The sequence below is a fragment of the Sorex araneus genome, chromosome 1 (genome assembly GCF_027595985.1).
Source record: "Sorex araneus isolate mSorAra2 chromosome 1, mSorAra2.pri, whole genome shotgun sequence".
Classification (NCBI taxonomy): Eukaryota; Metazoa; Chordata; class Mammalia; order Eulipotyphla; family Soricidae; genus Sorex; species Sorex araneus.
In genome coordinates this window covers 609,196-633,238 of record NC_073302.1, presented here as the reverse complement: position 1 = coordinate 633,238, position 24,043 = coordinate 609,196, and the positions used below count along the sequence as shown (strand labels likewise).

General features: G+C 66.4%; 6 protein-coding genes across 7 annotated transcripts; 4 read left to right on the top strand and 2 right to left on the bottom strand.

The window, feature by feature from the left end:
* Window positions 1–1,292: 1,292 nt before the first annotated feature.
* FBXW5 (F-box and WD repeat domain containing 5) lies at window positions 1,293–4,617 on the bottom strand. Its single transcript, XM_055124107.1, has 9 exons — window positions 4,479–4,617; window positions 3,847–4,062; window positions 3,599–3,756; window positions 3,340–3,514; window positions 3,008–3,156; window positions 2,480–2,933; window positions 2,262–2,409; window positions 1,976–2,188; window positions 1,293–1,903 (listed from the first exon to the last, which is right to left on the bottom strand). The coding sequence occupies exons 2-9, from the start codon at window positions 4,037–4,039 to the stop codon at window positions 1,660–1,662; spliced, it is 1,734 nt and encodes a 577-aa protein (XP_054980082.1). The 5' UTR covers window positions 4,040–4,062; window positions 4,479–4,617; the 3' UTR covers window positions 1,293–1,659.
* A 187-nt stretch (window positions 4,618–4,804) lies between these two features.
* Window positions 4,805–6,360, top strand: C8G (complement C8 gamma chain). Its single transcript, XM_004613380.2, has 6 exons — window positions 4,805–5,257; window positions 5,338–5,474; window positions 5,570–5,640; window positions 5,712–5,819; window positions 5,980–6,081; window positions 6,148–6,360. Exons 1-6 carry the CDS (start codon window positions 5,120–5,122, stop codon window positions 6,192–6,194), a joined length of 603 nt encoding a protein of 200 aa, XP_004613437.1. The 5' UTR covers window positions 4,805–5,119; the 3' UTR covers window positions 6,195–6,360.
* Window positions 6,361–11,066: 4,706 nt separating this feature from the next.
* Window positions 11,067–12,972, top strand: PTGDS (prostaglandin D2 synthase). 2 transcript variants are annotated; one of them, XM_055124126.1, is made up of 7 exons: window positions 11,067–11,243; window positions 11,472–11,611; window positions 11,696–11,772; window positions 12,031–12,147; window positions 12,240–12,344; window positions 12,658–12,683; window positions 12,845–12,972. In XM_055124126.1, the coding sequence occupies exons 1-6, from the start codon at window positions 11,124–11,126 to the stop codon at window positions 12,681–12,683; spliced, it is 585 nt and encodes a 194-aa protein (XP_054980101.1). In that variant the 5' UTR covers window positions 11,067–11,123; the 3' UTR covers window positions 12,845–12,972. The 2 variants fall into 2 exon arrangements, with proteins under 2 accessions (XP_054980101.1, XP_004613436.1); XM_004613379.2 differs by having other exon boundaries at window positions 12,841–12,972.
* A 141-nt stretch (window positions 12,973–13,113) lies between these two features.
* On the top strand, window positions 13,114–15,094 carry LCNL1 (lipocalin like 1). Its single transcript, XM_055124127.1, has 7 exons — window positions 13,114–13,766; window positions 14,002–14,141; window positions 14,245–14,318; window positions 14,402–14,512; window positions 14,603–14,704; window positions 14,809–14,834; window positions 14,998–15,094. Exons 1-7 carry the CDS (start codon window positions 13,668–13,670, stop codon window positions 14,998–15,000), a joined length of 555 nt encoding a protein of 184 aa, XP_054980102.1. The 5' UTR covers window positions 13,114–13,667; the 3' UTR covers window positions 15,001–15,094.
* A 5,020-nt stretch (window positions 15,095–20,114) lies between these two features.
* PAXX (PAXX non-homologous end joining factor) lies at window positions 20,115–21,529 on the top strand. Its single transcript, XM_004613377.2, has 7 exons — window positions 20,115–20,284; window positions 20,350–20,410; window positions 20,500–20,549; window positions 20,639–20,829; window positions 20,899–20,964; window positions 21,104–21,188; window positions 21,370–21,529. The coding sequence occupies exons 1-7, from the start codon at window positions 20,160–20,162 to the stop codon at window positions 21,407–21,409; spliced, it is 618 nt and encodes a 205-aa protein (XP_004613434.1). The 5' UTR covers window positions 20,115–20,159; the 3' UTR covers window positions 21,410–21,529.
* Window positions 21,530–21,668: 139 nt separating this feature from the next.
* CLIC3 (chloride intracellular channel 3) lies at window positions 21,669–23,543 on the bottom strand. The gene is made up of 6 exons (XM_004613245.3): window positions 23,354–23,543; window positions 22,938–23,047; window positions 22,745–22,870; window positions 22,565–22,671; window positions 22,313–22,488; window positions 21,669–22,225 (listed from the first exon to the last, which is right to left on the bottom strand). Exons 1-6 carry the CDS (start codon window positions 23,387–23,389, stop codon window positions 22,067–22,069), a joined length of 714 nt encoding a protein of 237 aa, XP_004613302.1. The 5' UTR covers window positions 23,390–23,543; the 3' UTR covers window positions 21,669–22,066.
* Window positions 23,544–24,043: the final 500 nt, after the last annotated feature.

Here is a 24,043-nt window from a genome sequence, read left to right as displayed (position 1 = left end):
ACCAGAGCAGGGGGCACACGCGGCAGTGCTCGGGGGTCGCTCCTGGCAGGGACTGAGGGACTTGTGCTGGGGATCACACCCGCATCAGCCACATGCAAGGCAAATGCCCTCCCTGCTCTGTGCTCCAGCCCTGGAGGTGGAACCTCTTGTTCCTCGAAAACCTGCTGACCTGGCAGTGCTCAGGGCTCGCTTGTAACTGCTGGGGATTGAACTGGCATCAGCCACATGCAAAGTGCCCTACTCCTGCACTCTCCCCTTTTTGACAAAACCAATGGTACTTGGGGCTGGCTCCTGGCAGTGCTGGGAACCAAACCCAGCCATACGTGAGATCAGCGTTGCCCGCTGTGGTCCCCCCCTGCAGGTAACTTTCAGTTATCTGGGGCCACTCCAAGTGGTGCCCTCAGGGATCACATCCAGGGTGCTGGGATGGAACCCAGGTTGGCTGCATGCAGGGCAAGTGCCCTCCCCGCTGTGCTCTCTCCAGGCAACTTAGGCCCCCCACCCCAGACAAATAACTGCCCTTAGTCCCCAGGAACTTGTTTGAGGAACCCAGACCCAGGGGATCAGTGTTCAGATCTGCCCATGCTCCCTGATTTAGCTGATGCCCAGCAGTGACCACTGGATATGGGACAGGGCTGCTGTGTCCACTGACAAACTGGCACTGGGCCAAAGTGACCTGGGGGCAGCGTGCATGTCCAGCCCTGCAGAGAGGCGCGTCTGCTGCTGTGGACAGTTCCCCGTGGCAACTCGGTCCCTTCAGCTGAAGGTCCCTGGTGGCAACCCTGGCCAGAACCCCCGACAGGGCCTCTACCGTCCCTGGGCTTGGGCCTGTCTGTGGGGCCTCACAGCTCTGTCCCCACTGACATGGGGCTCGGGCCCCCCCCACGGGTTCCACAGTGCAACCTGTGCAGTGACCACCCATCTTCACTTTTGAGAACTTGCCGAGCTGTCCTGGCGCTGGGGCATGGCCACTGAACTGCCTCCCCGAGCCCCCCTGGAGTGCCCGAGGCCAGTCGCGGTGTACTGGCGTACCGGTGCAGCATGTGCGGTTCTGCCTGGCTGGGTTTCAGGGCGGCCAGCCCACCGCCCACGGCTGTCCTGTGCATTTTACCCTCCCGTCACATTCCCCAGCCACCGGCTGCTGTGACAGACCACTGACGGCATCACGGCCACCTGCCACCTGTCCCTGCTGTGGCCTAGATGCGCTGACCTGGCCTGTCAGCGGATGCTGTTGTCCGGACCCAGCTGGGGTACACCCCCTGCCCCCGGTACCGCTCAGCAGACCCAACGGCTGTGGTGTTGTCTGTTTAATCAGACCCTTGTGAGGAGTGACATGCAGCTGGCCCTGCCACCCTGTGGGGGGGGGCCGAGACCCCCCATGGTGCCACACATGGCAGGGCGGGGTGAAGAGCAAAAAACCCCAGTGTCCTATGTACCCCAAGCTGGCCGAAGGTGCCTCTGCCCACCTACGGCTGTGAGGGATGTGTGCCAGTGGGCTGGCCAGGGCTGGCCAGGGCTGGCCCTGCCCTGCTCCCTGCCGGGCCCTACTTCCAGGGGTCTCTGGGACCCCTGTCCCAGGCAGCAGCTTCCCATCAGGTCCGTAATCTCTGTCGAGTCCTCGGCCACAGCCCGCAGATGGTCCCGTGGGCTGCACTGGCCTCAAGGCCTGGAGCCTGCAAACCAGGAGAAGAAGGGGCGGGGGCGCAGGCGCGGGGCCTGGTGGGCACGCACGGTGCGAGGGGAGCGCCAGGCTTTGATGGTGGCGTCGTCGCTGGCCGTCAGCAGCAGCTCCTGCTCCTGTGGGCTGAAGACCACCGAGTTGACCACGTCCTGGTGGCGCAACTTGGCCAGGCAGATGTCGTAGTGCCGGTCCCAGATGTAGCCGTGGCGGTCCTCCGCCCCACTGCAGGGGGAGGGCACAGTGAGCCCCGGGCAGTCTGGGGGCCCCACCCCAGGCCATGCCGCGCCGCCCCACCTGGCCACGAAGTCTCGGCTGACGTCGAGGAAGATGAAGAAGCACTCGTCATTGGGCGTGTAGGCCCGGTGGGCCCGCAGCGCCCGCTTCACCTCCCGCATGGTCTTGAGGTCAAACACCAGCAGGTCGATCTCCTCCGCGATGGGCGGTGGCTGCATGGGGTCAGCCACCACGGAGCCGCTGGGCCAGGCGCGGCTGTTCACGTACAGGTACCTGCGAGGGACAGGATGCTGCTGGCTCTGGCAGAGCCGCTGCCGCGCCCCCTCCCGGGACCATGGGGGCCCACCTGTTGTCGGGGGACAGACCCATGCCGATGATGTGTCCGTGCACGTCAATGACGTGGTCCAGCGCGTCGAAGAAGGCGTCAGAACCCCGGCCCTCGCCCAGCACGGGCCCCGCAGTGGTCATCTGGTGCGGGAGGATCTGCTTGATGCCTGTGGGGCGGCAGTTCGTTGGCACCGCTCAGCCCGCCCCCGGCCCCCCGCCCCCAGCCCACCCGCGTACCGATCTGGTGTGGCGAGTAGGTGAGGCAGCCCGTGGTGAAGATGAGCAGCTTGTTGCGGGCGCCCTGCGCGCGCTCCGGGGGCCGCGTGCGACCCCGCGCCAGCAGCTCGGCCACCCTGCTCTCCAGCTCGCGCTCCGACAGCGACGGCTGCGTGCTGCCGTCCAGGAGCCCGTGGAGCAGGCGCCGCAGCCCCTCCTGGGCCCGGGCAGGACCGGGCCCCGCCGCCTCATCCCGGCCCCGCGCATCCTCCTCCTCCTCCTCCTCTTCCTCCTCCGCGCCACCCAGGTCGAAGACGCGGCAGGGCGCCTGGGCGGGGTCCCCGGCGTCCAGCAGGAGGTCCGGGCTGTCAAAGCGGCTGCAGTCGGCCACCATCACCGTGCGGATGGTGCTGGCGTTGAGGTTCTGGATCTTGAAGAGCCGCTTCACCACGTTCACGTTCTCTGACTCCACGTCCTGCGGGGAAGCACACACGCGGGTGGGCGCCGGGCCAGGCGGGGGGCGCCGGCCCGAGAGCGCGCGGCCCGCACCTGGAAGGCGTTGTTAAGCCAGAGCACGGAGCAGGAGGTGATGTCCCCGATGCGGTGCAGGTTCCCGGAGATGAGGCTGGTCTCCGTCAGCCAGCAGCCGAACACGTCGTACGGCTTGTTGCGCACGCGGGACAGCAGCGCGAAGGTGTCTGCGGGGAGAGCGTGCATGCGGGGGCGGGGCATGCGGCAAGGGGCGGGGCCTGGGTCTCGGGGCGGGGCATGTGGCCTGGGGGCGGGGCAGGGCGGGCCCAGCTGGTGCAGGGGCGGAGGCCTGGTGGGCTCGGCTAGGGCACCTTGCGGGGCAGGGGCAGGGCGGCACCCCACGCTCTCACCCAGGCTGATGACTGCAATCTCGCCGGAGGAAGAATTGTGGGGCCCCAGGAACACCCCCGAGGCCAGCAGCAGCGAGTCGTCCTGGTTGAACTGGGAGAACTGGGTGTAGCTCCAGTTGTAGGGCCGCATATCCGCGCTGTGCAGCAGGGAGATGGTCAGGTCGTTGCTCCAGATCTGCGGGCGGGTCAGCAGGTGGGACCGCAGCCCCTCGCCGCCCTCGCCCCTCCTGCGGGCAGCCGCCCGGCCCGCGCCCCTCACCTTCACGGTGCAGTCCTTGGAGCAGGAGGCGAACTGGTAGCCCGAGTGGGAGAAGCTGAGGTGCAGCACCTGGTCCGTGTGCTCCCGCAGCGTCTGCACCTCCACGCACGGCACCGTGTCATACAGCCGCCGGAACTCCTCGTACCAGGACGTGGCCGCTGCGCGGAGGGCGGTCAGCGCGGGCCGGGCGCCCGCCCCCCGCCCCCGCCCCCCGCCCCGCGCCGGGCCGCGCAGCCCGTGCGGCTCACCTGGGTGCCGTGGCACTGCCCGGGACACCTGGTAGTAGCGGTAGAACTGCTCCCTCCACAGGAACTCATCGCGGGACACGGCCTGCCACTGGCGGCACACCAGCCCCGCGGCCAGCAGGTCCGCGGGGCCCAGGCTCAGGAAGATCTCGTAGACGAGGCTGTCGGGGAGCAGGGGCGTGCCCCCCTCGTCCATCGTGACATTCTGCCCCGGCGGCCCTGCAACCACGCACGGCCCCGCGCTGAGCGATGGCGGCTGCCCGGACCCCCGCCCGCTCTGCGTGTGGGGGCGGCGGGGTGGGCCCGCGGACCTCCGGCCGGGCCCAGCCCCCGAACCTGGGTCCCCGGGGCTAGGGGCTAGGGGCCGGGGCTCCGGCCGGGCCCCGGGCCGGGCTCAGGCCGTCACGGCGCCCATTCATTGGCCGGGCCGGGGGCTGGGGCGGGGCCGGGGTCAGTGTCCGGATCCGGATGCTTGTCCCGGGACTGAAGACCGGGGGTCCGGGCAGGGCTGCCGGGACCGGGGGCCGGGTCTGGGGACCGGGGGCCGGGCCTGGAGGAGAGGGTCAGGGGCCGGGGTCAAAACGAGGTCCTGGGGGGCGGGGGAGGGCGACGCCGCGCCGGGCCAGCGCACTCACCGCGGCCGCCTCCGCCCGGCTACGCTGCGCCCGCCCCGGCGCCCGGCTGCGGCCCACCGACCCTCTTCCGCCCCCGCCGCCACTCCGGCCGCCGCGTCTCTATGACCGGCCCGCCAGTCCCACGGCACGAGCGCCGAGACATCGATGGCCGCCGGGGGCCGAGGGCCTCCCGCGGCACCGGCCCTGCGCCTGCGCACAGGGGCGCTTCCGGGTGCGCCGCGCTCCCGGCACACAGCGCCCCTGGCGGCCGGGCGGGCCTGCGGCCGGGCGCTGGGCCGGTCTCGGAGGCGGCAGCCCAGCCCCGGGCACTTGCACGTGGTGTACGCCGGGCCGCGTCTGGGGGTTGCCGAGGTGCGGGGGCGCTGACGTGTGCAGACCTCAGCCCTGCCCCCGTGCGAGGCCGAGGCGCGGGTCAGGGGAGTGGACAGGAGCCAGACATCGACCCACTGTGTACACAGGGTGCGTGCCAGGCAGGGCCAAGGTCGCGTTACAACCCCTAGGCCAGGAGACTGGGGGCCCGGACCCGGGGGCATTTCCGGAGACTGGAGGACAGAGCTGGACTTGTGGCCGGACTCTGACGGGCTCTGGACAGACAGTTCCCGGGCTTGACTGACCTGCTCCCGTTCTCCTTCGCCACCACCATGCTGTCCCCCAGGACCGCTGTCCCCCTGGCTCTGCTGCTGGCCGCCGGCGCCTTGGGCCAGAGGGCTCGGAAGCCCCCTGCCTCCCCTTCTCCCCTCAGCAAGATCCAGCCCAAGGCCGACTTTGACACTGCGCAGGTAGGGTTGGGGCTGCCGTGCAGCTCCCGGGGGCAGGCCCAGCGGTCCCGTGGACTGTGCCCTCATGTGGCCGCCCCCAGTTTGCAGGGACATGGCTGCTGGTGGCTGTGGCCTCCTCGTGCCACTTCTTGCAGGAGCAGGGTCACCGGGCAGAGGCCACTGCAGTGCACGTGGCTCCCCAGGGCCCTGCCATGGCTGTCAGCACCTTGCGGAAGCTGTGAGTCCCCTGTGCCCCGCCGCCCTGCTGTGGCAGGGACCCGGTTCCCGTGGGCCGGTCCCCGACTCGCGCGCTTCCCCCACCCCTTGTCCCAGGGACGGTGCCTGCTGGCAGGTGCGGCAGCTTTACCAACACACGCAGGTTCCCGGCCGCTTCCTGCTCCAAGGTAAGTCAGAGGTGTGTGGGGGCGGGGCTGCAGTGCTGGGGACACGCTCAGCACTGACCCCTTCTGCCCAGCTCCAGGAGTCCGTGGGCCAGTGGACGTGGTGGTTGGGGACACGGATTATCGCACCTTTGCCATCCTGTACCTGGAGCGGGCACGGCGTCTGTCGGTGAAGCTGTACGGTGTGTCTGGGGCCCACGGGGGCACACTGGGCTCTGTGTCTACGTGGACACTTGGACCCCCATCTCGGCTCTGACCTTCCCCTGTGGATCGGGGCCCAGGTGTGGGAGGAAGGGCAGTGTGGGCCCGTGGCACTGTCCACACTGAGCCGGTATCCCGCAGCCCGCTCCTTCCCCGTGGATGACGTGGCGCTCACTGCCTTCGAGCAGCGGGTGCGGGATGCCGCCCTGCCCGAGGAGCACATCGTCTTTTTCCCCACATATGGTGAGTTTCCTGCCCGCCCCCACACCCCTGGCCCTGTGCTGCCCCTGACACAGCCTGGACCCCCAGGGTTCTGTGAGGCTGCGGACCAGTTCCACGTCCTAGACAGCGAGTGACCACCTGGTGGCCGGACAGAGCCAGGACCCTTGCTGAGTTGTCTCTGCTGCAGAAGAGAGGTGACTGCTGCGACGATGGGAGCCCAGAGGCCCCACCCCTCAAAGAGGACCCCTGTCAGCAGGAGCTGGGGCTCTCCCTCATTAAACACATGGCTGTGCCTGCTTACTTCTTCCTTCCTCAGACCTTCCTCGGAGGATCCTCCCCGGCTCTTCATAGGTTCCTCACACACTCCTTGTAGGTTCCTCACAGGCTTCTCATAGGTTTCTCAGAAGCTCCTTGTAGGTTCCTCATAGGCTTCTCATAGGTTTCTCAGAAACTACTCGTAGTGGTTCCTCACAGGCTCCTCAGAGATTCCTCACAGATTCCTTGTAGGTTCCTTCCTCATAGGTTCCTTGTAGACTCCTCACAGGCTGCCTGTCTGCTCCTCATAGTTTTCCCACAGGCTCCTCATGGGCTCCGTGAAAATTCCTCACAGGATCCTCATAGGTTTCTCGTAGTTTTCCTCACAGGCACCTTGTAGATACCTCACAGGATCCTCCATAGGTTTCTTGTAGGCTCCTCGTAGACTTCTCACAGGTGTCTCATAGGCTCCTTTTAGGCTCCTCATAGGGGTCGCTCGTTCCTGGGCACTGAGTAGGTAAGAGATCCTCTAGGAACAGTGCACATGGTTCAAGCTCTGGCCTCTCTCCTGGCCTCAGTTTCCCTTGTGAACTCCTGTCCTGCCGACCTGAACTGTCCCAGTTTCAGCCCTGACTCACCCAGGTTTGCAGAGTGAGAGCAGAGCCCTGGAGCAGGTGCGAGGGAGCACGCTGGGGGTCGGACACTAGGGGGCGGCCACGTCCCTTATCCTCCGGAGTGTTTCCACAGAAATGTCCCCCAGCCTGGCTCTGTCTGCCCTGTGACCTTCCCGAGGAAGGCCCTGGTGACAGGTGTCCTGTCAGGGGGAAGACAAAGCGGCAGCATAACCTGGACCTAGGAGACACCTGTTAGAGAGGTGCCAAGTTGCCAGGTGGGGCCAGGTGACATCTGGAGAGGGGACAAAGGGGCGAAGGTCACCCAGGACTTAGACCGACTGCTCTGTTCACTCCTGCCTGAGGGTGGTCCGCTGAGGTGGGGGCTCCCGGCGGACCCACCACACGCCTCAGTGCCGTCCCTGTAAGAGCTGCAGACCCCGCCTCTGAGTCTCCAGACCCGTCTCAGGGCCCTGTCCGGTATCCATGCGCTGACACCCCCACACCCCCTCAGTTCCAAATCTCAGGCCATAGCCTCCCGGGTAAATCTCCCCCCACGGCGCTCCGCCCCTGCGCCGCCGGCCCCGCCCACCACGGCCCCGCCCCGCAGACCCCGGACCACGCCCCTCCACGGCGCTCCGCCCCTGTGCCACCGGCCCCGCCCACCACGGCCTCACCCCGTAGACCCCCAGACCACACCCTCCACGGCGCTCTGCCTCTTCGCCGCCGGCCCCGCCCCGCAGACCCCGACCACGCCCTCCACGGAGCTCCGCCTCTGCGCCGCCGGCCCCGCCCCGCAGACCCCAGACCACGCCCTCCACGGAGCTCCGCCTCTGCGCCGTCGGCCCCGCCCCCTCCGCGTGCCCCACCCCCATGGTCGGGACCCACCCAAACCGTTCCGCGGGCTTGGTGCTGCCCGCAGGCTGCCTTCCCTCAGGATTCTGTACCCAGCACCCACGAGGCTGCACACCCACACTCAGGCCACTCGCCCTTGGGTGCGGTTGCCCTCGATGGCGCACACCTGCCCTTACGCGTCCTGCATCCACCCCTTCTCTCATGGGGGACAGGAGAAGGGGAGGGAAAGGCGAGGAGACGTCGAATCGGTGGGGGGGGTGAGGCGGGCGGGAGGCACCAGTGCCCTGCCTGCAGGGCACAGAGACTGGGTGACATCTAGAGACAGAACAAAGGGACAAAAGTCACCCAGACTCGGTCCCCTGCAATGTTCCCTCAGGGTGGTCAGGGCCCCTAGTGGGCCCCCGTCCCCCCTTAGGCCGTGAGGGCGAGGAGCAGGAGGGTGACGGCCCCTGGGACTCCGCGGAGGCTGGTGGACACTTCTGAGGACGCGGGGCTGGAGCTGTCACCTGACAGCCCCGTGGCCCCCGTCCTCTAGCAGGTGCCTGCTCGGCCACCTGGGGCTCACGTGCCCAGCTTGGGCGGCTGCCCACTGGGTCCCCAGGAACCGGAACTGGAGGCAGCCCAGGTACTGAAGGGCCCGAGGGAGGGCGATGGCCTGGCAGGGGGCTCCTCAGGGGCGTCCGCGCCCACATCAGCTGCCCTGCCTCCCCACCCCTGCGAGCCAGGAAGTGGAAGGGCACCCCGCTCTGCTTTCACAGGCTGCCAGGACACCCAGCTCCTTTGGTGACTGCCAGGGCACCCCGCTCTGCTTTCACGGGCTGCCAGGACACCCCCTTGTTCTCAGCTGCTGCCAGGGCACCCGCCTCTATTCAGAGACTGCCAGGACACCCCTCACTGCTTCCGGGACTCCAAGGCACCCCCTCTCTAATTATGGGGACTAAATCACCCCACTTCTACTCCAACTGCCACTGGGGCCCCATCTGGTCTCAGCCGCAGCTTGGCAAACACCAGGGCGCCCTGCTTCCATCGAGACGGCCCGGAGACCCCATCTCTGCCTCCAGCAGCTTCAGAGGGGGCTCTCCGCCCAGCACGCCCCACTCTGCCGGCTGGGGGGTGGGCGCAGGAAGAAGTTGGAGCTCGCCACACAGCCCAGAGCCCGCCAGTATCCAGCTGGAGTTTACCGTGTGGCTGGCCCCCGGCTCGGGAAGGGGCCTGCGGGGCCGCGCTGACCATAAACAGGCCCAGGGAGTCGCTGCCTGGCGCCCCCGCCCCCCCAGGTGGTCCTGCAGCTACCCACTTCCTCAGTCCTAAAGTCACAGCCTGGCTCAACCAGGAAGTTTGGGCAAGAGATGGAAGGGTGCCAGGGAGGATGGGGGCGGCAGGTCGGCCCGAGCCCAGGCCACGCTGCAGGGACCTGACAGAGGCCCCCCGTTCACAACAAAGAGGCTCCAGAATAGGCCACTGAGTCCCCAGTCCCCGAAGGTGGGGCCGTCCTCTGAGGTGAGCCAGTTCTGGCCGCACTGCCTGTGTGCACCCCCTTCCTTCCTCCCACCCACTCTCACCCCACCTCTGTAGGCGGGAAGGATGCAGCTGTTTCTGGATAGTAACTCGCAGGGTGCAGAAGCTCTGGCGGGGCCCCACCTGGGCCTCCCGAGGGCTTCCTGCAGGGGGTGTCCGGCTCAGTCAGCATCTGTGGCTGCTCGGAGGCAGGATGGAGCCCGGGCGGCAGGACATTTATTTCCTTGGAGGCCACTTCGGTGTGCTCGGGCCTGCTCCTGGCTCTGCACTCAGATCTCACTCCTGGTGGGGCTCGGGGGACCCTCTGGGCTGCTGGGGGTTAGGCGCTCAGAATTCAAACAAAGAGCAAACATGGTCCCCAGGCTGCAGCCAGAGGCGATCGGGGCAGTGCCAAGCAGGGGTGGGGTCCCCAGGTGACCCGCTCCCGCCTTTCCTCACGCACAGCAGCCCCCCCATCCTGGGGCTCCTGCAGGGGAGCTGAGCCCTGACCCCCAGCCCTGAGCTGCTGCCCCATGCACTGACCACTGGGCCCTCAGGGAAGGGACACAGCAGGGGACAGGCCACAGGACACGTCTCCCTCCTGCCTCACCTCATCCCCAAGCTCCTGGGCCCTGATGTGGGAGGTGGGCATGCCCAGGTCCACCCAGGGGTGCTCTGCCTTGTCCCCATCTCACTGACGCCTGAGAGGGCTGGGCCCTGGGCCAGGGAGTGTGGGGAGGGCCAGAGGCAGTGAGGGGCCAGGCTCTCAGCACCTGGAACCCAGCCTTCCGCCCCGACCAGGGAACTGAGCAGACCCAGGGCTTCCCTTGGCCAAAGTGAGCAAACTCGGGGTTGATTCGAAGCCAGAGGGCAGGGTGGCCAACGGCTGCTTCCGGGCAGAAGGTGCCAGGCCTGGAACAGGACCTGCACCCCAGGGACAGAGTGACCGGCTCCCACGCTCACCAGCGGCTGAGTGAGAGTGACCGGCTCCCACCGACACTGAGTGAGAATGACCAGCTCCCGTGCCGCCCGGGGCCTGAGCGAGTGACCGGCTCATGTGCCGCCCGGGGCCTGAGCGAGTGACCGGCTCCTGTGCCCTCCAGCCACCAGCCTGTGCCTCGCTGAGCTCTGGACTCCCGCCTGAGGACAGAGGCCAAGCCGAGGCCTGTGCAGCCCACAGCTGGTCAGCCCCTTCGGCCCCGCCTGGGTCTGTCTGGTGGCCTCTCGTGGGACGCCAGGGCATGTGACACTTGTCCTGGACAGTGGAGAGGGCCCAGGATCTCCCGGAGAGTGTGTGAACCCAGGGGGCTTCGGGCGGGGGTGGGCTGTGGTCGTGAGCAGGAGTCTGGCGCGAGACCAGGAGGTCCTGCTGGGACGGGCAGCAGAGCCAGATGGCCGTGGGGGAGGGGCCCGGCTCGCCTGACCCTTGGGCCTGCGCTGAGGCAGATTTGGTTTCTTTACCTTGGCCCACGTCTCTCCAGCCTCTCGAGACAAGTGGGGCTCGGCACTCCCTCCTTGGTCAGGGGCTGAGGGTGCTGGAGTGGGGTCCCAGGAGGGGCAGAGCCAGTGCAGGGCCCGGCCCCCCTGGCGGGTCTCCCGGACCCAGCCTGCAGAGGCCCCGAGCGCCACGGCTGGGGAGGCCTGCGGGGTCAGGCCTGTTACATAAGCAGCCCCATGGGGGCGAGCCGCAGCTGGCCCTGGGCACTGTCCTCCCACACAGCATCACGAGGTGCCCGCGGCCAGCCGGGCCCTGGGCAGAGGCCAAAGCAGGCGCATAAATAGGGGTCCCAGCCTGCTCCCGGCGACTGCCTCCCTCTCCGGCACAGGCTCCCGTCCGGCCCGAGAATGGCGGCCCCTCGCTGGCACTCGCCCTGGACGGTGCTGGTCCTGCTGGCCCTCCTGGCCGTCCTGCCCACTCCCGCCCAGAGCAGTGTGCCCCTGCAGCCCAACTTCAAACAGCAGAAGGTGAGGGGCTCCTGGCTGGAGGGAGAAGGCCTCACCAAGGGTCCCACGGCGGGTGGGTGTCAGCCCCCGGCCGGGCTGGGGTCTGCTCACGCTCACACAGCTCCAGAGCTCAACCCCGCCCACAGCCTGAGGGCAAAGGGCAGGGGGCGGGGGGGGGGCCTGGGGGGGGCCGGCCCCAGCCTGGGGTCCCAGCCGCTCCAGGCCAACCGGGAAGGGGTCACCCCACAGTTCCTGGGGACCTGGTTCACTGTGGGCCTGGCCTCCAACTCCACCTGGTTCCTGGAGAAGAAGGAGAAGATGACCATGTGCAAGTCAATCGTGGTGGAGACCGAGGACAACGCCCTCAACATGACCATCACCTACTTCAGGTGGGACGTGGGCGGGCTCCTGGGCGCCCCGGCTCCCTGCCTCCTGGCCCCGCGCCCCCTAGCCAGCAGCTGGCCTTCCTGCAGGAGGACGCAGTGCCACACGTGGAGCTTTCTGCTGCAGCGAGACGGGCCTCCGGGTCGCTACCGACACACCAGCCCCCGTGAGTGCCCCCAGGGCGGGGCTTCGGGCGGGGCTGGCCCCCGGCCCCCCAGCCTGTCTGTGCTGGGCCCACCCGTGCTGCTGCTGCAGACGCCTCACCCTGCACCCAGCTTTCCCCTCCCTGCGCCCTGACGTGCGTGTGGGTGCCTCCTGAGCCCCGGACCCCCAGAGCTCACAGCTGTGCAGGGGGTGAGGGTAGGGGAGCCTGGGGGAGGGGAGGGCGCCCCCCGCAGCCCTCACTGTCTGCCTGCGGCCCCAGGCTGGAGCGGCACCCGGGAGGTGTCTGTGGTGGAGACGGACTACGAGCGCTACGCCCTGCTCTACACCCAGGGCTCCGGCAGCGAGGGCAGGGACTTCCTCATGGCCACCCTCTACAGTACGTGTCCGAGGCCCAGGCCAGCCGCAGACAGGGGAGGGGGAGCGGGAGCGGGAGGGAGCGGCCCCCCTGAGCCGCCCCTTTCTACCCAGCTCGCGCAGAGAGCCCGGCCTCGGAGGCGCTGAGGAAGAAGTTCACCGCTTTCACCAGGGCCCAGGGGCTGACAGACCAGTCCATTGTGTTCCTGCTCAAGGCCGGTAATCTGTGGGTGGGGTCAGCGCAGATTAGCGGGGACACAGTCTCCTGATTCTGTGGGGAGGGGGCGGCTTCCTGTGACCACACCGCCCACTGGGCTCTGCCCTCCGAAGTGGGCACAGGGACCTTGGCCAGCAAAACACCCCCGAGATGTTCCAAGTGCCCGTGTGCCCGAGTGGGCCGAGTCTCATGATGTAGGGGTTCCCAGCCAGCAGAAAGGGTGCCCTGGGCCTCCCAGGGAGGCTGAGGGGCCAGCCGGGCTGTGGGCACTGCCCCCTGGGGAGCTGAGGGGCTCCTGGGCCTTTCTCTTGCCAGATCAATGCATCAATGACCATCGATAGGTGAGTGAGGGGCGCTGTCCACCCTCCCAGCAGGCTCTGGGAGGTCACTCTGCTGAACCTGGGGTCACGGGGGCAGGCAGGGGGAGGGGGAGGGCCATGGTGAGGCCATTCTGCTGAGTTGGGGCCAGGGCCTTGCCCACCGCTCGCCACGTCCCAGCCAGGAGACCCAGCCTCGGGACCGGCCGTCTTGCCTCTGCCAGCACCCTGAGCTCCAGCGACTCCGGCCACGCAGCCTCTGCCCCAGCTTCACCCCGCTCTCTGCACCCCAATAAAGTCCGGAAGCAATCAGCCCGCTGGCCCCTGCCTGTCTGTCCTCACTGCCCAGCTGGCCCTGACCCAGGGCACTCTCCCTCCCAGAATGTGGGAGCTAAAGCCCCTCCCCAGCGTCCGCCCCGGGTGGGTTTGCCCAGTGGCCCTCAGCGCCCCAGGAGGGGTGGCACCGGATCTTGCTGTCAGGGCGTTGCTGAAGGCTGGGATTAACTCAGCCTTCAGAGAGCCTTCAGGGGACAAAGGAAAAACTGGCCCCGTGTCCGTGACCCCCGGCAGGGGCAGGGCAAACAGGATCAGACCCTCTCCCGTTGCCTGTCAGGCCTTGGCATACAGCCCTGCCCACCCCCGTGTCCCCACATGGCCTGACCCTCTGCCTCCTGCTCCCCGCACACTGCCACCCTGGGGTCCGTGTGTCTGCTCCCCTGCCCCCTCACCTGGGCACCAGGTTCAAAGGCAGGAAGGGGGCTGAGTGGGCTTCCTGGAGAAGGGGCTGGCGGCCCAGCTGGGGTCCTAGACTGCCCCTCCCGCTGCTGGCCGTGCTGCGGTGGGTGGGCTGTGCCTGTGGCCGCCAGGCTGCTGCAGGGCACAACTCGATCTGGGGCCTGTCATGCAGTGGGCACAGGCCCAGGTCCGGCCACCACCCCAGGGCATCTCAGGGGCATAAAGGCCGGAGCCACCGGGAGCAGCTCACCCAGAACCACGTCCAGCCCCACCATGCTGCAGGTCCTGCTCACCGGCTCCATCCTTGCCCTGCTCGGGGTGACCCCAGGCCAGGCCGAGGTTCCCATCCAGGCCAGCTTTGATGCCAGCCAGGTGCGTCCGCGGCCCCAGACCCGAGCCAGACCCCCGAGCCCAGCTCTTGCCTGCACACCTCAGGCCTGGCCACGTTCCTGCAGGCCGGGCAGCCCCAGACCTGGTCTGGGCTCCTGGGGCAGCCCAGGCCGGGGGCAGGAGGGAGCCCCTTGGCTGCCCCTCAGGGGAGAAGCCCAGCCCTGCAGCCCCCCAAGCACCTGGGGGTGCGGCCCCTCACCCTGCCCGCCGGCTGCAGTTCCAGGGCGTCTGGTACGTGGTGGGGATGGCGTCGGACGACCAGGACTTCCAGGACACGAAGGACAACATGAAGATGCCCGTGATCTCGGTCACTCCCGCGGCCAACGGCGACCTGGCCCTCAAGCTCGGCTACCCCACGTAAGTGACCCCGGCACCCCACCGGGGGCTGGCGTGGGGCGGGCAGCGGCCTGGGTGCAGGTGGGGTTGGGTGGCCCCTCAGAGTGCTGTGGCCCCTCCGCAGGCCAGACGGCGGGTGCCAAAAGGTGGACACGACCTACACCAAGGGCGCCGTGGATGGGCAGTTCAGCGATGCGGGTGAGGCCGGCGGGGCGAGGTGCTGACCGGGCACGCAGGGCGGGACGTCCCTGGGAGGGGCTTCAGCCTTCTCTGCCCCTCAGCCATGGCCCAGACAGACATCAGGGTGGTGGCCACGGACTACACGCACTACGCGGTGATGTACGTGGAGGCGCAGAAAGCAGGTGCCAGGACCGTGTGGCTGCAGCTCTACGGTAGGCGGTGGTGCCTGCCCACCCCTGGGGGTCCAGCGGCCGGGGACCCTCACCCGGCCCGCCACCCTCACTGGCTCTGCTCTCCCACAGGCCGAACTCCAGAGATGTTTCCGGAAGGCGCCCAGAAGATGCAGCAGCTGGCCCCCCAAGTGGGCCTGAACCCCAGCCAGGGCGCCATGCTGCCCAAGACGGGTGAGCGGGAGCCCCCAGGCCCAGAGGGGCGGGCCTTGGGGGGTGGGCTTGTGGGGGTGGGTGACCAGCTCGGGCAGGCTCTGAACACTTCCTCTCGCCCACAGACCAGTGTGCCGGCACCATTTCCAAGGTGAGTGGGAAGAGTAGGCAGGACCCCTCCTCAGAGCAGCGGTGCCAGCTGCCTGCTGACCCCAGGACTGGGGCGGACCTAGAGAAGCAGGGCCAGCCCTCCACGCTGGGGGGACAGGCTGGGCCGAGCGTCCCGCCCAGCCATGGCCCCTGCCCCTTTGCAGTGAGCGCCCAGCGCAGGACACCGGACCACCAGCTGCAGCGCGGGGAGACGCCTCCTCCCAGCCCTGGCCCCAGCACAATAAACAAGCTGAAAGCGTTTCTGAGTGTGTGTTTCTGAGACGCGGCAGGACCCTTGGGCAGCCGGGACAGGGGCACCTGCTGGGGGGCACACCATCCCTCCAGGGCACTGCCTGGGACGGGCACCAGACCCCAGACATGCCCCTGGCTGCGGGGTCCCGGCAGAGCCACCTGGGCACCCCAGCTCTTGCTCAGCTGCCCGTCTCTCCCGCACGGCAGCCCCGTCTGCGGTGAGTGACGCCAGGAGCACTGTGGTCACCCTGGGAGGGTCGAGCACGCCCAGAACCCTGAGGAACCCTCAGCCAGCACCAGACCCTAACGTCCAAGTAGGGCAGACGCCCCAAGAGGCCCCGGCTCTGGAGCAGAGAACGGGCACTGGCTGTCCCTGGCCCACCCTTTCTGAGAAGCTGCTGGGCTGGCTGGTTCCTTCAGGGCTGACAGGCACGAGGAGCCCACCCAGTGATGGTCTCTGCCCTCCTTTGACTCACTCTAGAATGGGAAGGGTCCGGAGCACCCCACAACCCGAGAGAGATTTCACTCCCCCTGGGGCTCTGGCTGAGATGGACAGTTCCCCAGAGTCCTGCTGGACGCCAACATTCACCAGGACCCCCAGAACGCCCACGGGGGCCCCCCGTCTCTCTGACCCCTGGGGCCTGGCACCCCCCCACCCACCCCTAAAATCTCTTGCTCCAGCATCCCCGGCTTTGTTTGTCCTCAGATTTCCAGGACGCCAAGGCCATGCCGCTGTCCACTCCAGCTAGCCCTGCCCAAGGCCCAAAGTCAAGACAGAGCCTCCTGGGACTCCCAACTTCCTTATCTCCAGAGGTGTGCCCAGGCCCACACCCCATCTCTGCGGGAGGGCAGAAGCAAGATAAGGGTCACGCCTCTGAGATGACCGTCCCTTTTGCCCGGGACAGCAGCGGAGCGACTCCCAGGGACATGGCAGCCGGAGCCGTCCCAGCCCAAGGCCACCTCACCTGTTTTTGTTTGTTTGTTTTTGCTTTTGGGGTCACACCAAGCGATGCTCAGGGGTTACTCCTGGCTCGCACTCAGGAATTACCCCTGAGGATACTCAGGGGACCGGTGGGATTCTGGGATCTAACTGGGGGCAAATGTCCTACCTGCTGTACTATCGCTCTGGCCCCAAAACCTCTTTTCCTTTCTTTCAATGTTTTCTTTCTTTTTTTAGTTTTTGTTTTGTTTTGTTTTAATTTTTGGGCCAGACCGGGTGGTGTTTAGAGCTTACTCCTGGCTCTACACTCAGGGATAATGCCCGTCAGTGGTCAGGGGTCTTATGGGGTGCTGGTTATAGAGCCCAGGTCAGCTGAGTGCAAGACAGGCGCCTCACCTGTGTATTATGATTCTGGCCCCAGTTTTCTGTTTTTGTTGTTTATCTTTGTTGCAGGTGTGGTGTTAGTCCCTGTGGGGTTATGACTCATGACACACATTTATTCTCAGTCTCAAAGGCCCAGGGCCCAGCATCAATTCTCTGCACACGAACCGAGCGATGGCAAGGGGCACCCTGGGGGTCTCCAGGGGGGTCTTTGCTGCTGCTCCAGCTGGGTGACTGCAGCCCACCTTGACCCTACATGCTGCAGAGCACTACCCTCTCTTCCTCTCTTTGCTTTTGTCCTGTCTTGGGCCATGGTAGCTGTGGTAGCCGTGGAAGCCGGTGCTCCGGCCCTTCGAGCCTTCTCTCTGCTGCCACAGGCGCTACCCTCTCGGAGAAACAAATTTGGGGCTGGGGAATAGCACAGCGGGGAGGGAACTTTCCCTGCACACAGTAAACCTGGGTTTGATCCCCAATATCCCATATGGTCCCCTGTTGGAATATAGCTCTAAATACTTTAGGCCTGACTTTGGTTTGTCCTTTCTCCCTTGCTATAAAGACTTTAGCTTTATCTGGTAATAATCTCTAAACTATTCTAGACTACATTGGTATGTCCTGCTCCCCTTGCCACTAGGAACTCAGGTAATCAGTCACACCCATCAAAGTGCTCCCGAGTCACTTCCATTCCTTTGTTTATCTGTAACCACTTCTACCATTTTATCAGCTCTTCCCCTAATCAGACTCTGTTAATTTGTAAGGTCAGACCTTGCTAGGACAGTGAACTTGTATTGTAAGTTAATATTGCCTTTCTCCTCTCTTATGTCTTTTGAATAGTTTACTTTAAAACAATGTCCTTTTTGTATGGACAAAGAAAGACAGTTGTTAATATGCTTTGGTAACATGGGATTTAATTGGCTTCAAATATTATTCACTCCCGGGCATCTGCTTTCTCAACTTAAGCCTCAGCTGCCCTTACTTCCTAGCACCCCCAAAAGCAGGGGTCCCGACGAGGGACAGGACAGACCCAGGGCAAGCGGTGAGTTATGTGCTACCCTGGCATCAAGATGGGCCTGGCCAAAGTGCCTAATGCTTAACTATATGTTAAGAGCTTGGTCATGGACATATCATGTCATGATTGAAAAGCAATGGCGAGACTAGGACCCTGCTAGGGATAGGAAAGACTAATCTGGCCTGAGCACTGTAGTCTGAGATCAAGGTGACCCCAGGAGAGCAATTCTATAAGCTTAATACATCTCTTGCTATGTCCATACAAAATGATTAATATTATGAATGCTTATATGTTAGTTGGACAAGGAGAGAAGAAACACACCCATGGGATCCCGCTCTTGGGTGGGTGTCCTGCTGAAAGAGAATCTGTCCTAGAAGAAGCATCCCCCGAGGGAAAGAACTTTACCCCCTGTTGATTGTAACCACACCTATGTGTAAGCCCTGGCCCTGGATGCTGGGGGATTTAAGGTGGCTGTATGAGGGGGTTCAGGAGAAGAAGCAGAGAGAGAGACAGGAATGTATAGAGAGGAGATTGGAGTGAACTGCAATTGAGACCAACCAACTTGGCTCTGTTCCTTCCTTCGCCTGCCTCGTCATCTCCATCAACCTCCTCGGGGTGGGGAAGTGGCTGGAGACTACCGAACTCGGGTGGTGGGAGAGACAGCGTCGCTGCCCCTGTGCCCAGTGCCCGCGGTGTGGTGCTCCCCGTGGCCCTCTCCCTCTCCTCTCTTTCCTTTTTTGTGTTTTTACACGGTCCCCCAAGCACCATCAGGAGTAATTCCTGAGGGCAGATCCAGGAGTAACCTCTGAGCACTGCTGTGTGACTCAAAAACCAAACCTGAAACAAAAAAATACATTTAGGGCCCATCCTCGCAACCCAGGGAATTCTTCCAGGTGGAATTTTGACATAAATGCATCTGCAAACCCCCTTGCACTCAGGGCACATGCTCTGCTCCTGCCAGCTGAGGAAAGGGCTGCACATACAGGGCCGAGGTGCAGGCCGGAGGCATGGGGTGAGGTGAAGCATCAGCACCGCGTAGCGTCCCCTGAGCATTGCGGTGACCCTGAGAACAGCCGCGAGTGAACACTGGGCAGCGATCTGTCTCCAGTAGGTCAGATGGGTTCTCCTCATTGGTTCTGCTTAAGCCCCCCAGCCCCAGCCTGCTTCCTTGATCCTGAGACCCTAAACTCAAGATCTCAGGAATCTGGAGCGAGGGGGTGGTGTGCAGGGTAAGACACAGGGATGAGAAGCAGGTTATCTGTCATTCTGTTGAATAACAAGTCACCCAGATTAGAACAACTCATGGAGGGGCCGGAGCCATAGGGCAGCGGGAAGGGCATTTGCCTTGCACGTGACCAACCCGGGTTTGATCCCCGGCATCCCATATAGTCCCCTGAGCACTGCCAGGAGTGATTCCTGAGTGCAGAGCCAGGAGTAACCCCTGTGCATCATCAATTAAAAAAAACCAACTCATGGGGGGCACACACAGGTGGGGTGCAGGGTCAAGGGTAACAGAGCTGGGAGGCTGGGAGTGGGGTCAACACAGGACACCGGGTCTCCTGGAGAACTGTGCCCGGCAGAGCCTGCTCCTGCCTGGGCCTGTGCCCCTTTTCCTCCACTCACAGCTCGAAGGCCTCTGCCGCCCACTGCTCTTCCATTGACTCGCACTGTCCCTCTAGTCTGGAAGCCAGGACCCCAGTCTTGCAGGCTGGTCAGGTGCCCTCAGGAGGCACCGTGGTGCTGGCGATGGTGAGCAGGGAGTGGCTCTACGCTTCAGTCACTTCTGGATTTCGACTGTTAAGAGTGAGGTGGCCGCATGCTTCCTGTCTGCGTGGGAAGGCAACAGAAGCTAGGGAAAGGAGGGCCAGTGACGATGCGCCTGCAGGAGGGGCCAGAGCTCTGGTCTAGAGCAGGGGAGACCCTGGATTTGGCGGAAATAGCGAGGGCGCAGGAGAGGGCAGCCCAATCAGTCTCCACGCGCGTGTTAGGGGCGTGCTGGGCCCTGGATTGGGGGTCCCACAGCGGGAGCTCAGCTCAGAGACCGCCCCACACAGAACACCAGCACGTGAAGGCCACACCCATAGCCAAGCTCCTCCCTGAAGGCCACGCCCCGAGGGCCAATCCCCGCCCACCTCCCTGTCTTAGCCTATAACCAGACGCTTCTCCTACAGGCGCTGCCCACGGAAGGACCATGTAACTCGCGCCTCTCCCTCTGTCCGGCCCACCGCTCCCCACACACCTATTGGTGTAGTTCACTCTGCCCTGTCCCTGGCTGGGCCCCGCCCCACTTTGCCCAGGCCCGCCTCTTTGCTCCAGAAGCCCCGCCCACTCCCCTCAGGCCCGCCCAAACTCCGGAATCCCCGCCCACTCTAAGCCTGCCAAAAGGCTTCAAAAGCCCCGCCTATAGACTCCGGAAGCCCCGCCCACTCCTCTTAGCCCGCCCAGAGACCTCAAAAGCCCTGCCCAAGACTCAAGAAGCCACGCCCACTCCGCCCAGGCCCGCCCCATTGACTTCATAACCCCCGCCCACTTTTCTCAGGCCCGCCCATAGGCACCGGAAGGCCGACATCTCCTCTCAGGCCCGCCCACAGGCTCCGAACGCCCCGCCCACTCCACTCAGGTTCTCTCATAGGCTCCGGGAGCCGTGTCCATTCCGCCCAGGTCCTCCCCATTGGCTCCGGAAGCCCCGCCTCGTCCCCGGTTCCGGAAGCGCCGGCTCGCGCAGGCGCCGCTGCGCTCCCGGGGCCATGGCGTTCTCCCGGCCGCTGCCGGCTGTCTGCATGCTGCCGCCGGGCCCCGGGCCCCCGCGCTACGTGTGCTACTGCCAGGGGGAGGAAGGCGGGGAAGGAGAGAGCGCTGGCTTCAACCTGTAGTGAGTGCGGGCCCGGGGGGCGGGCGCACGCCGCGGGGACCCCCTGACCGCCCCTCCCGCCGCAGTGTGACGGACGCCGCGGAGCTCTGGAGCACCGGCTTCACCCCGGACATTCTGGCGGCGCACGTGGGTCCGGGCGGGGCGCTCGTGGGTCCGGGCGGGGGCGCGGGCGGGGGCGCGGGCGAGCCGCGGGTCACCGCCCCTGTGCCCTGCAGAAAGCCCGCTCCGGCCTGAGTGCGAGCGAGGACATCGGCCCACGGTTCAGGTGAGCCCGGATCGTGGGGACGCCCGGGCTGGGGGCCCCGGGGGCTGGGGGCGCCGAGCGCGCGCTCAGCAGCCGCGGCCCTTCCGCAGGGCAGCCTGTGCGCAGAGTGCTGTGGCCTTCAGCCTGCAGGAGGAGCGAGCCTCGCTCACCCTTTCCGAGGGGCCCTCGGCACTGCACTTTGAGCTCTCCAAGGTGCCTGCGTCCGAGGCGGCGTCCAGGATACAGGCGCTGACGCTGGCTCTGGCAGAGCGCGTTTGTAGCTTGGAGCAGCGGCTGGCAGGTAGGAGGGGACCCCTGCCCCGTTTACGGGGGACCCGTTGCCTGCACCCTCACTCTGACTCTTCCCTAGCTGTGGAGACAGCCGCCAGCCCCAGGAAGAGCCCCAGGGCAGTGGGACCTCAGCTCTTCCTGCAGGGTAAGACTTTTCACTTGTGCGCCAGGGGTGCCCTGTGGGTCAGGGACTCAGTCTCCTAGAATCAGCCTCGGCGTGGAGAGGGTTCATGACCCTGCGCTCATCAGGGGTTCCACTCCCCACTTCCCCCCATTCCCTTCAGACCCTGATACCCAGAGAGGCGGTCCTGGGCCTGGGGTCAGGAAGCGGAGTCCAGGAGAATCCCTCATCAATCCTGGCTTCAAGAGGTACCCAGTGCCCCACCTTCCCCTGTGCCCAGCTGCCTGCTGTGCCCACCCCCTATGTCCACTTGCCCCGTCAGCCATGCCCACCCACCTACCATACCTGTCCATGCCCACCTGCTTCCTGCCGTGCCCACCACCCACTGCCCACCTGTCTTCTGAACACCCAGTGTTCCTTCTCCCCCAGTAAGAAACCAGCTGCCGGTGTAGACTTTGAGGATCCCTGAAGGTACAGCACGTGAGGCCCACCAGGTGCCTGCTGGGGTGGGGCGGGCAGCCCCAAGGCCCCTCCTCACCAGCCCACAGAAACATGCCCGCCATCAAATAAACACTTCCTGGGTGAAGTCCTGGCTGGACTGTGGCTCTGGGGCTGACTGGGTGTGGAGTCCACATGCCATATGGGTTGGGGCTGCCCACTGCCGGCCTTCCCATCTGGGGGGCATCAGGGTTCCCTCCTGGCTGGAATTGCTCCCTGCCGAGGCACCCTTCATATGCAGACCCCCGTGCCCTGTCCTGCCCTGCGGGTGCCAGCTCCCTTGGCACCTAGCACAGCAGGTGTGAGATGCAGGGCTGTGGAATGTGGGCACCCTGCCCTCTGGCCTAAAGTGGCCTCGCCGGGCCCAACTCCCCACCCTTGTCGGCCATCCTGCCGCCCCACCCTGCCTGACTGGTTTGGGAGCCCAATCCAGTCCCACGGTCCCCAACGGTGCGACCACACCCCGCCCACGGGCTCTCTGCCCCACCTTTGGGACTGTCCAGAGCTGGGCGACCGACGACGGGGCAGGGTGGGGGTGTGCCAGGACCCGCAAGGTCCCTCGGATGTCAGGACACGCTTGCTGGGGCAGAGACGCCTTTATGGGGCTGCAGAGGAGCGGGCGGGGGCACTAGCGGGGGCGCACGGCGGGCCTGTAGGCGGCCAGGATCTCGGCGCTGTGCGGGCACGTGTATTTGAACTCCTTCTCCTGCAGCGCGCTGTCCAGGTAGCGGCGGACCCCGCGGAGCTCGGCAGGGATGGGCGCCTGGCGGAAGTGCGCACACACGGTCTGCGGACGGGACGGCGCGGTGAGGCTGCGCCCGCTGCGCCCACCGCCCCCGCCCGCCCCTGCCCGCCCCTGCCCGCCTGCGCTCACGTCCACGACGTGCAGCTTGGGCAGCAGGCAGCAGTCGGCCAGCGTCAGCTGGTCCCCGTCCAGGAAGCGGCGTCGCGACTCGCGCAGCTGTGGCTGGCGCTCCAGCTCGTGCTCCAGGGGCGCGCGAAGGTACCGGTCCAGCCTGGCCAGGGCGCGCAGCAGCTGCTGGTACAGGGCTGGGGGCAGGAGACCCTGAGGCGCCAGCGGGGGCGGCGACACCGGCCCGCCCCGGCCCGTGCTTCTCTGCCTCACCATCGTCCTGTGAAGGCGCCGGGTTCTTGATGAAGGCGGAGAACCTGTGGAAGATGTCGTTGCCCGCCGTGCTGGACTCGCGGTAGCGGGGCGCCAGGCCAGGAAATCTGCGGGTGGGCAGGGACTCGTCAGCTTCCCGCCCCACTCCCGGGGACCCTCTTTGCCCGGCCCAGGCCTCACTCCGGGGGCCCCAGCATCTCCTCCAGAAACTCCTCGATCTGCAGCGTGTCCGTTTTGGCTTCGCCATCGTAGAGCAGGATGGGCAGCTGGGAGCCAGGGGCGAAGTCCTTGAGCACGTCTGGGGACCTGCGGGCAGGAGGCAGAGGGGCAGCGGCGGCCGGGCAGAGGGGGCCGGCGGCCGGCCGGGGCTCACCTGCGGGTGTCCACGGTGGTGAGGGTGAAGGGCACACCCTTGAGCAGCAGGAGCATGAAGAGCCTCTGGCAGGAGGGGCAGTGCCCCACGCTCTCGCCGTCCTCGCTCGCCTGGCAGGGAGAGGCAGGCTCAGGCTGGCAAGTGGCCCGTGACGGCTGGTGACTGGTCCCTGGCTGCTGGGCAGGGGGACAGGGCTGCCAGGCAAGTGACTCGCCCACAGAACGGCGACACAATGGACCCCTCCCCCAGGTAGGAAGGGCTGGGGCCGGGGGTCTCCGGGGGACCCATAGGTCAGCTCTGCCCTGCTGCCCCAGCCACTGGCCGCCGCCATGCAGACCCCTGCCCGACGCGGGCTGTCTGTCCCCAGTAGAGTCCCCCAGCCGCCGCCCCTTCCCCCAGGCGCGCCCGCGCGGCACCTTCACGAACAGCTGCAGCTGAGCGCCCTCGGCCATGGCGGGAGCTGAAGCGCGGCTGGCGGACCCGCGGCTGGCGGCGTTTTAAGGCCCCTGCGCGCCCCGCCCCGGGCCGCCCTCGCGCCGCCCAGGCTGGGCCCCGCCCCCGAGCCGCCCAGGCCCGCCCCCGCAGCCTGGGCCCCGCCCCCAGCCACCCGGGCCCGCCCCCAACAGCCTGTGCGCCGCATAGGCCCGCTCCCGCACCGCCCAGGCTGGGGGCCGTCCCCGAGCCGCCCGGGTCCGCCCCTGCAGCCTGGGCCCCCGCTCCCGAGCCGCCCAGGCTGGCCCCGCCCCCTCGCAGCCTGGGCCCCGCCCCCAGCCACCCGGGCCCACCCCCAACAGCCTGTGCGCCACATAGGCCCGCTCCCGCACCGCCCAGGCTGGGGGCCGTCCCCGAGCCGCCCGGGCCCGCCCCCGAGCCGCCCGGGTCCGCCCCCAGCAGTCTAGGGGCCGTCTTGGGGGCCCCCACCAGCCCGCGCGGCGCCGGACCGGCGGGGAGGCGGGGCAGGGCGTGACATCGCGGGGTTGGGGCCACCTCTGCGGGTTTGAGCGCCGTGGGGGTGCCAACGTGACCACCGAGCTGCGGGGGGCGCGGGCGAGCTCCGTCAGCACCTCCTGGCCACCCGGCTGTGATCGCTGCCTTCCAGCACCTCC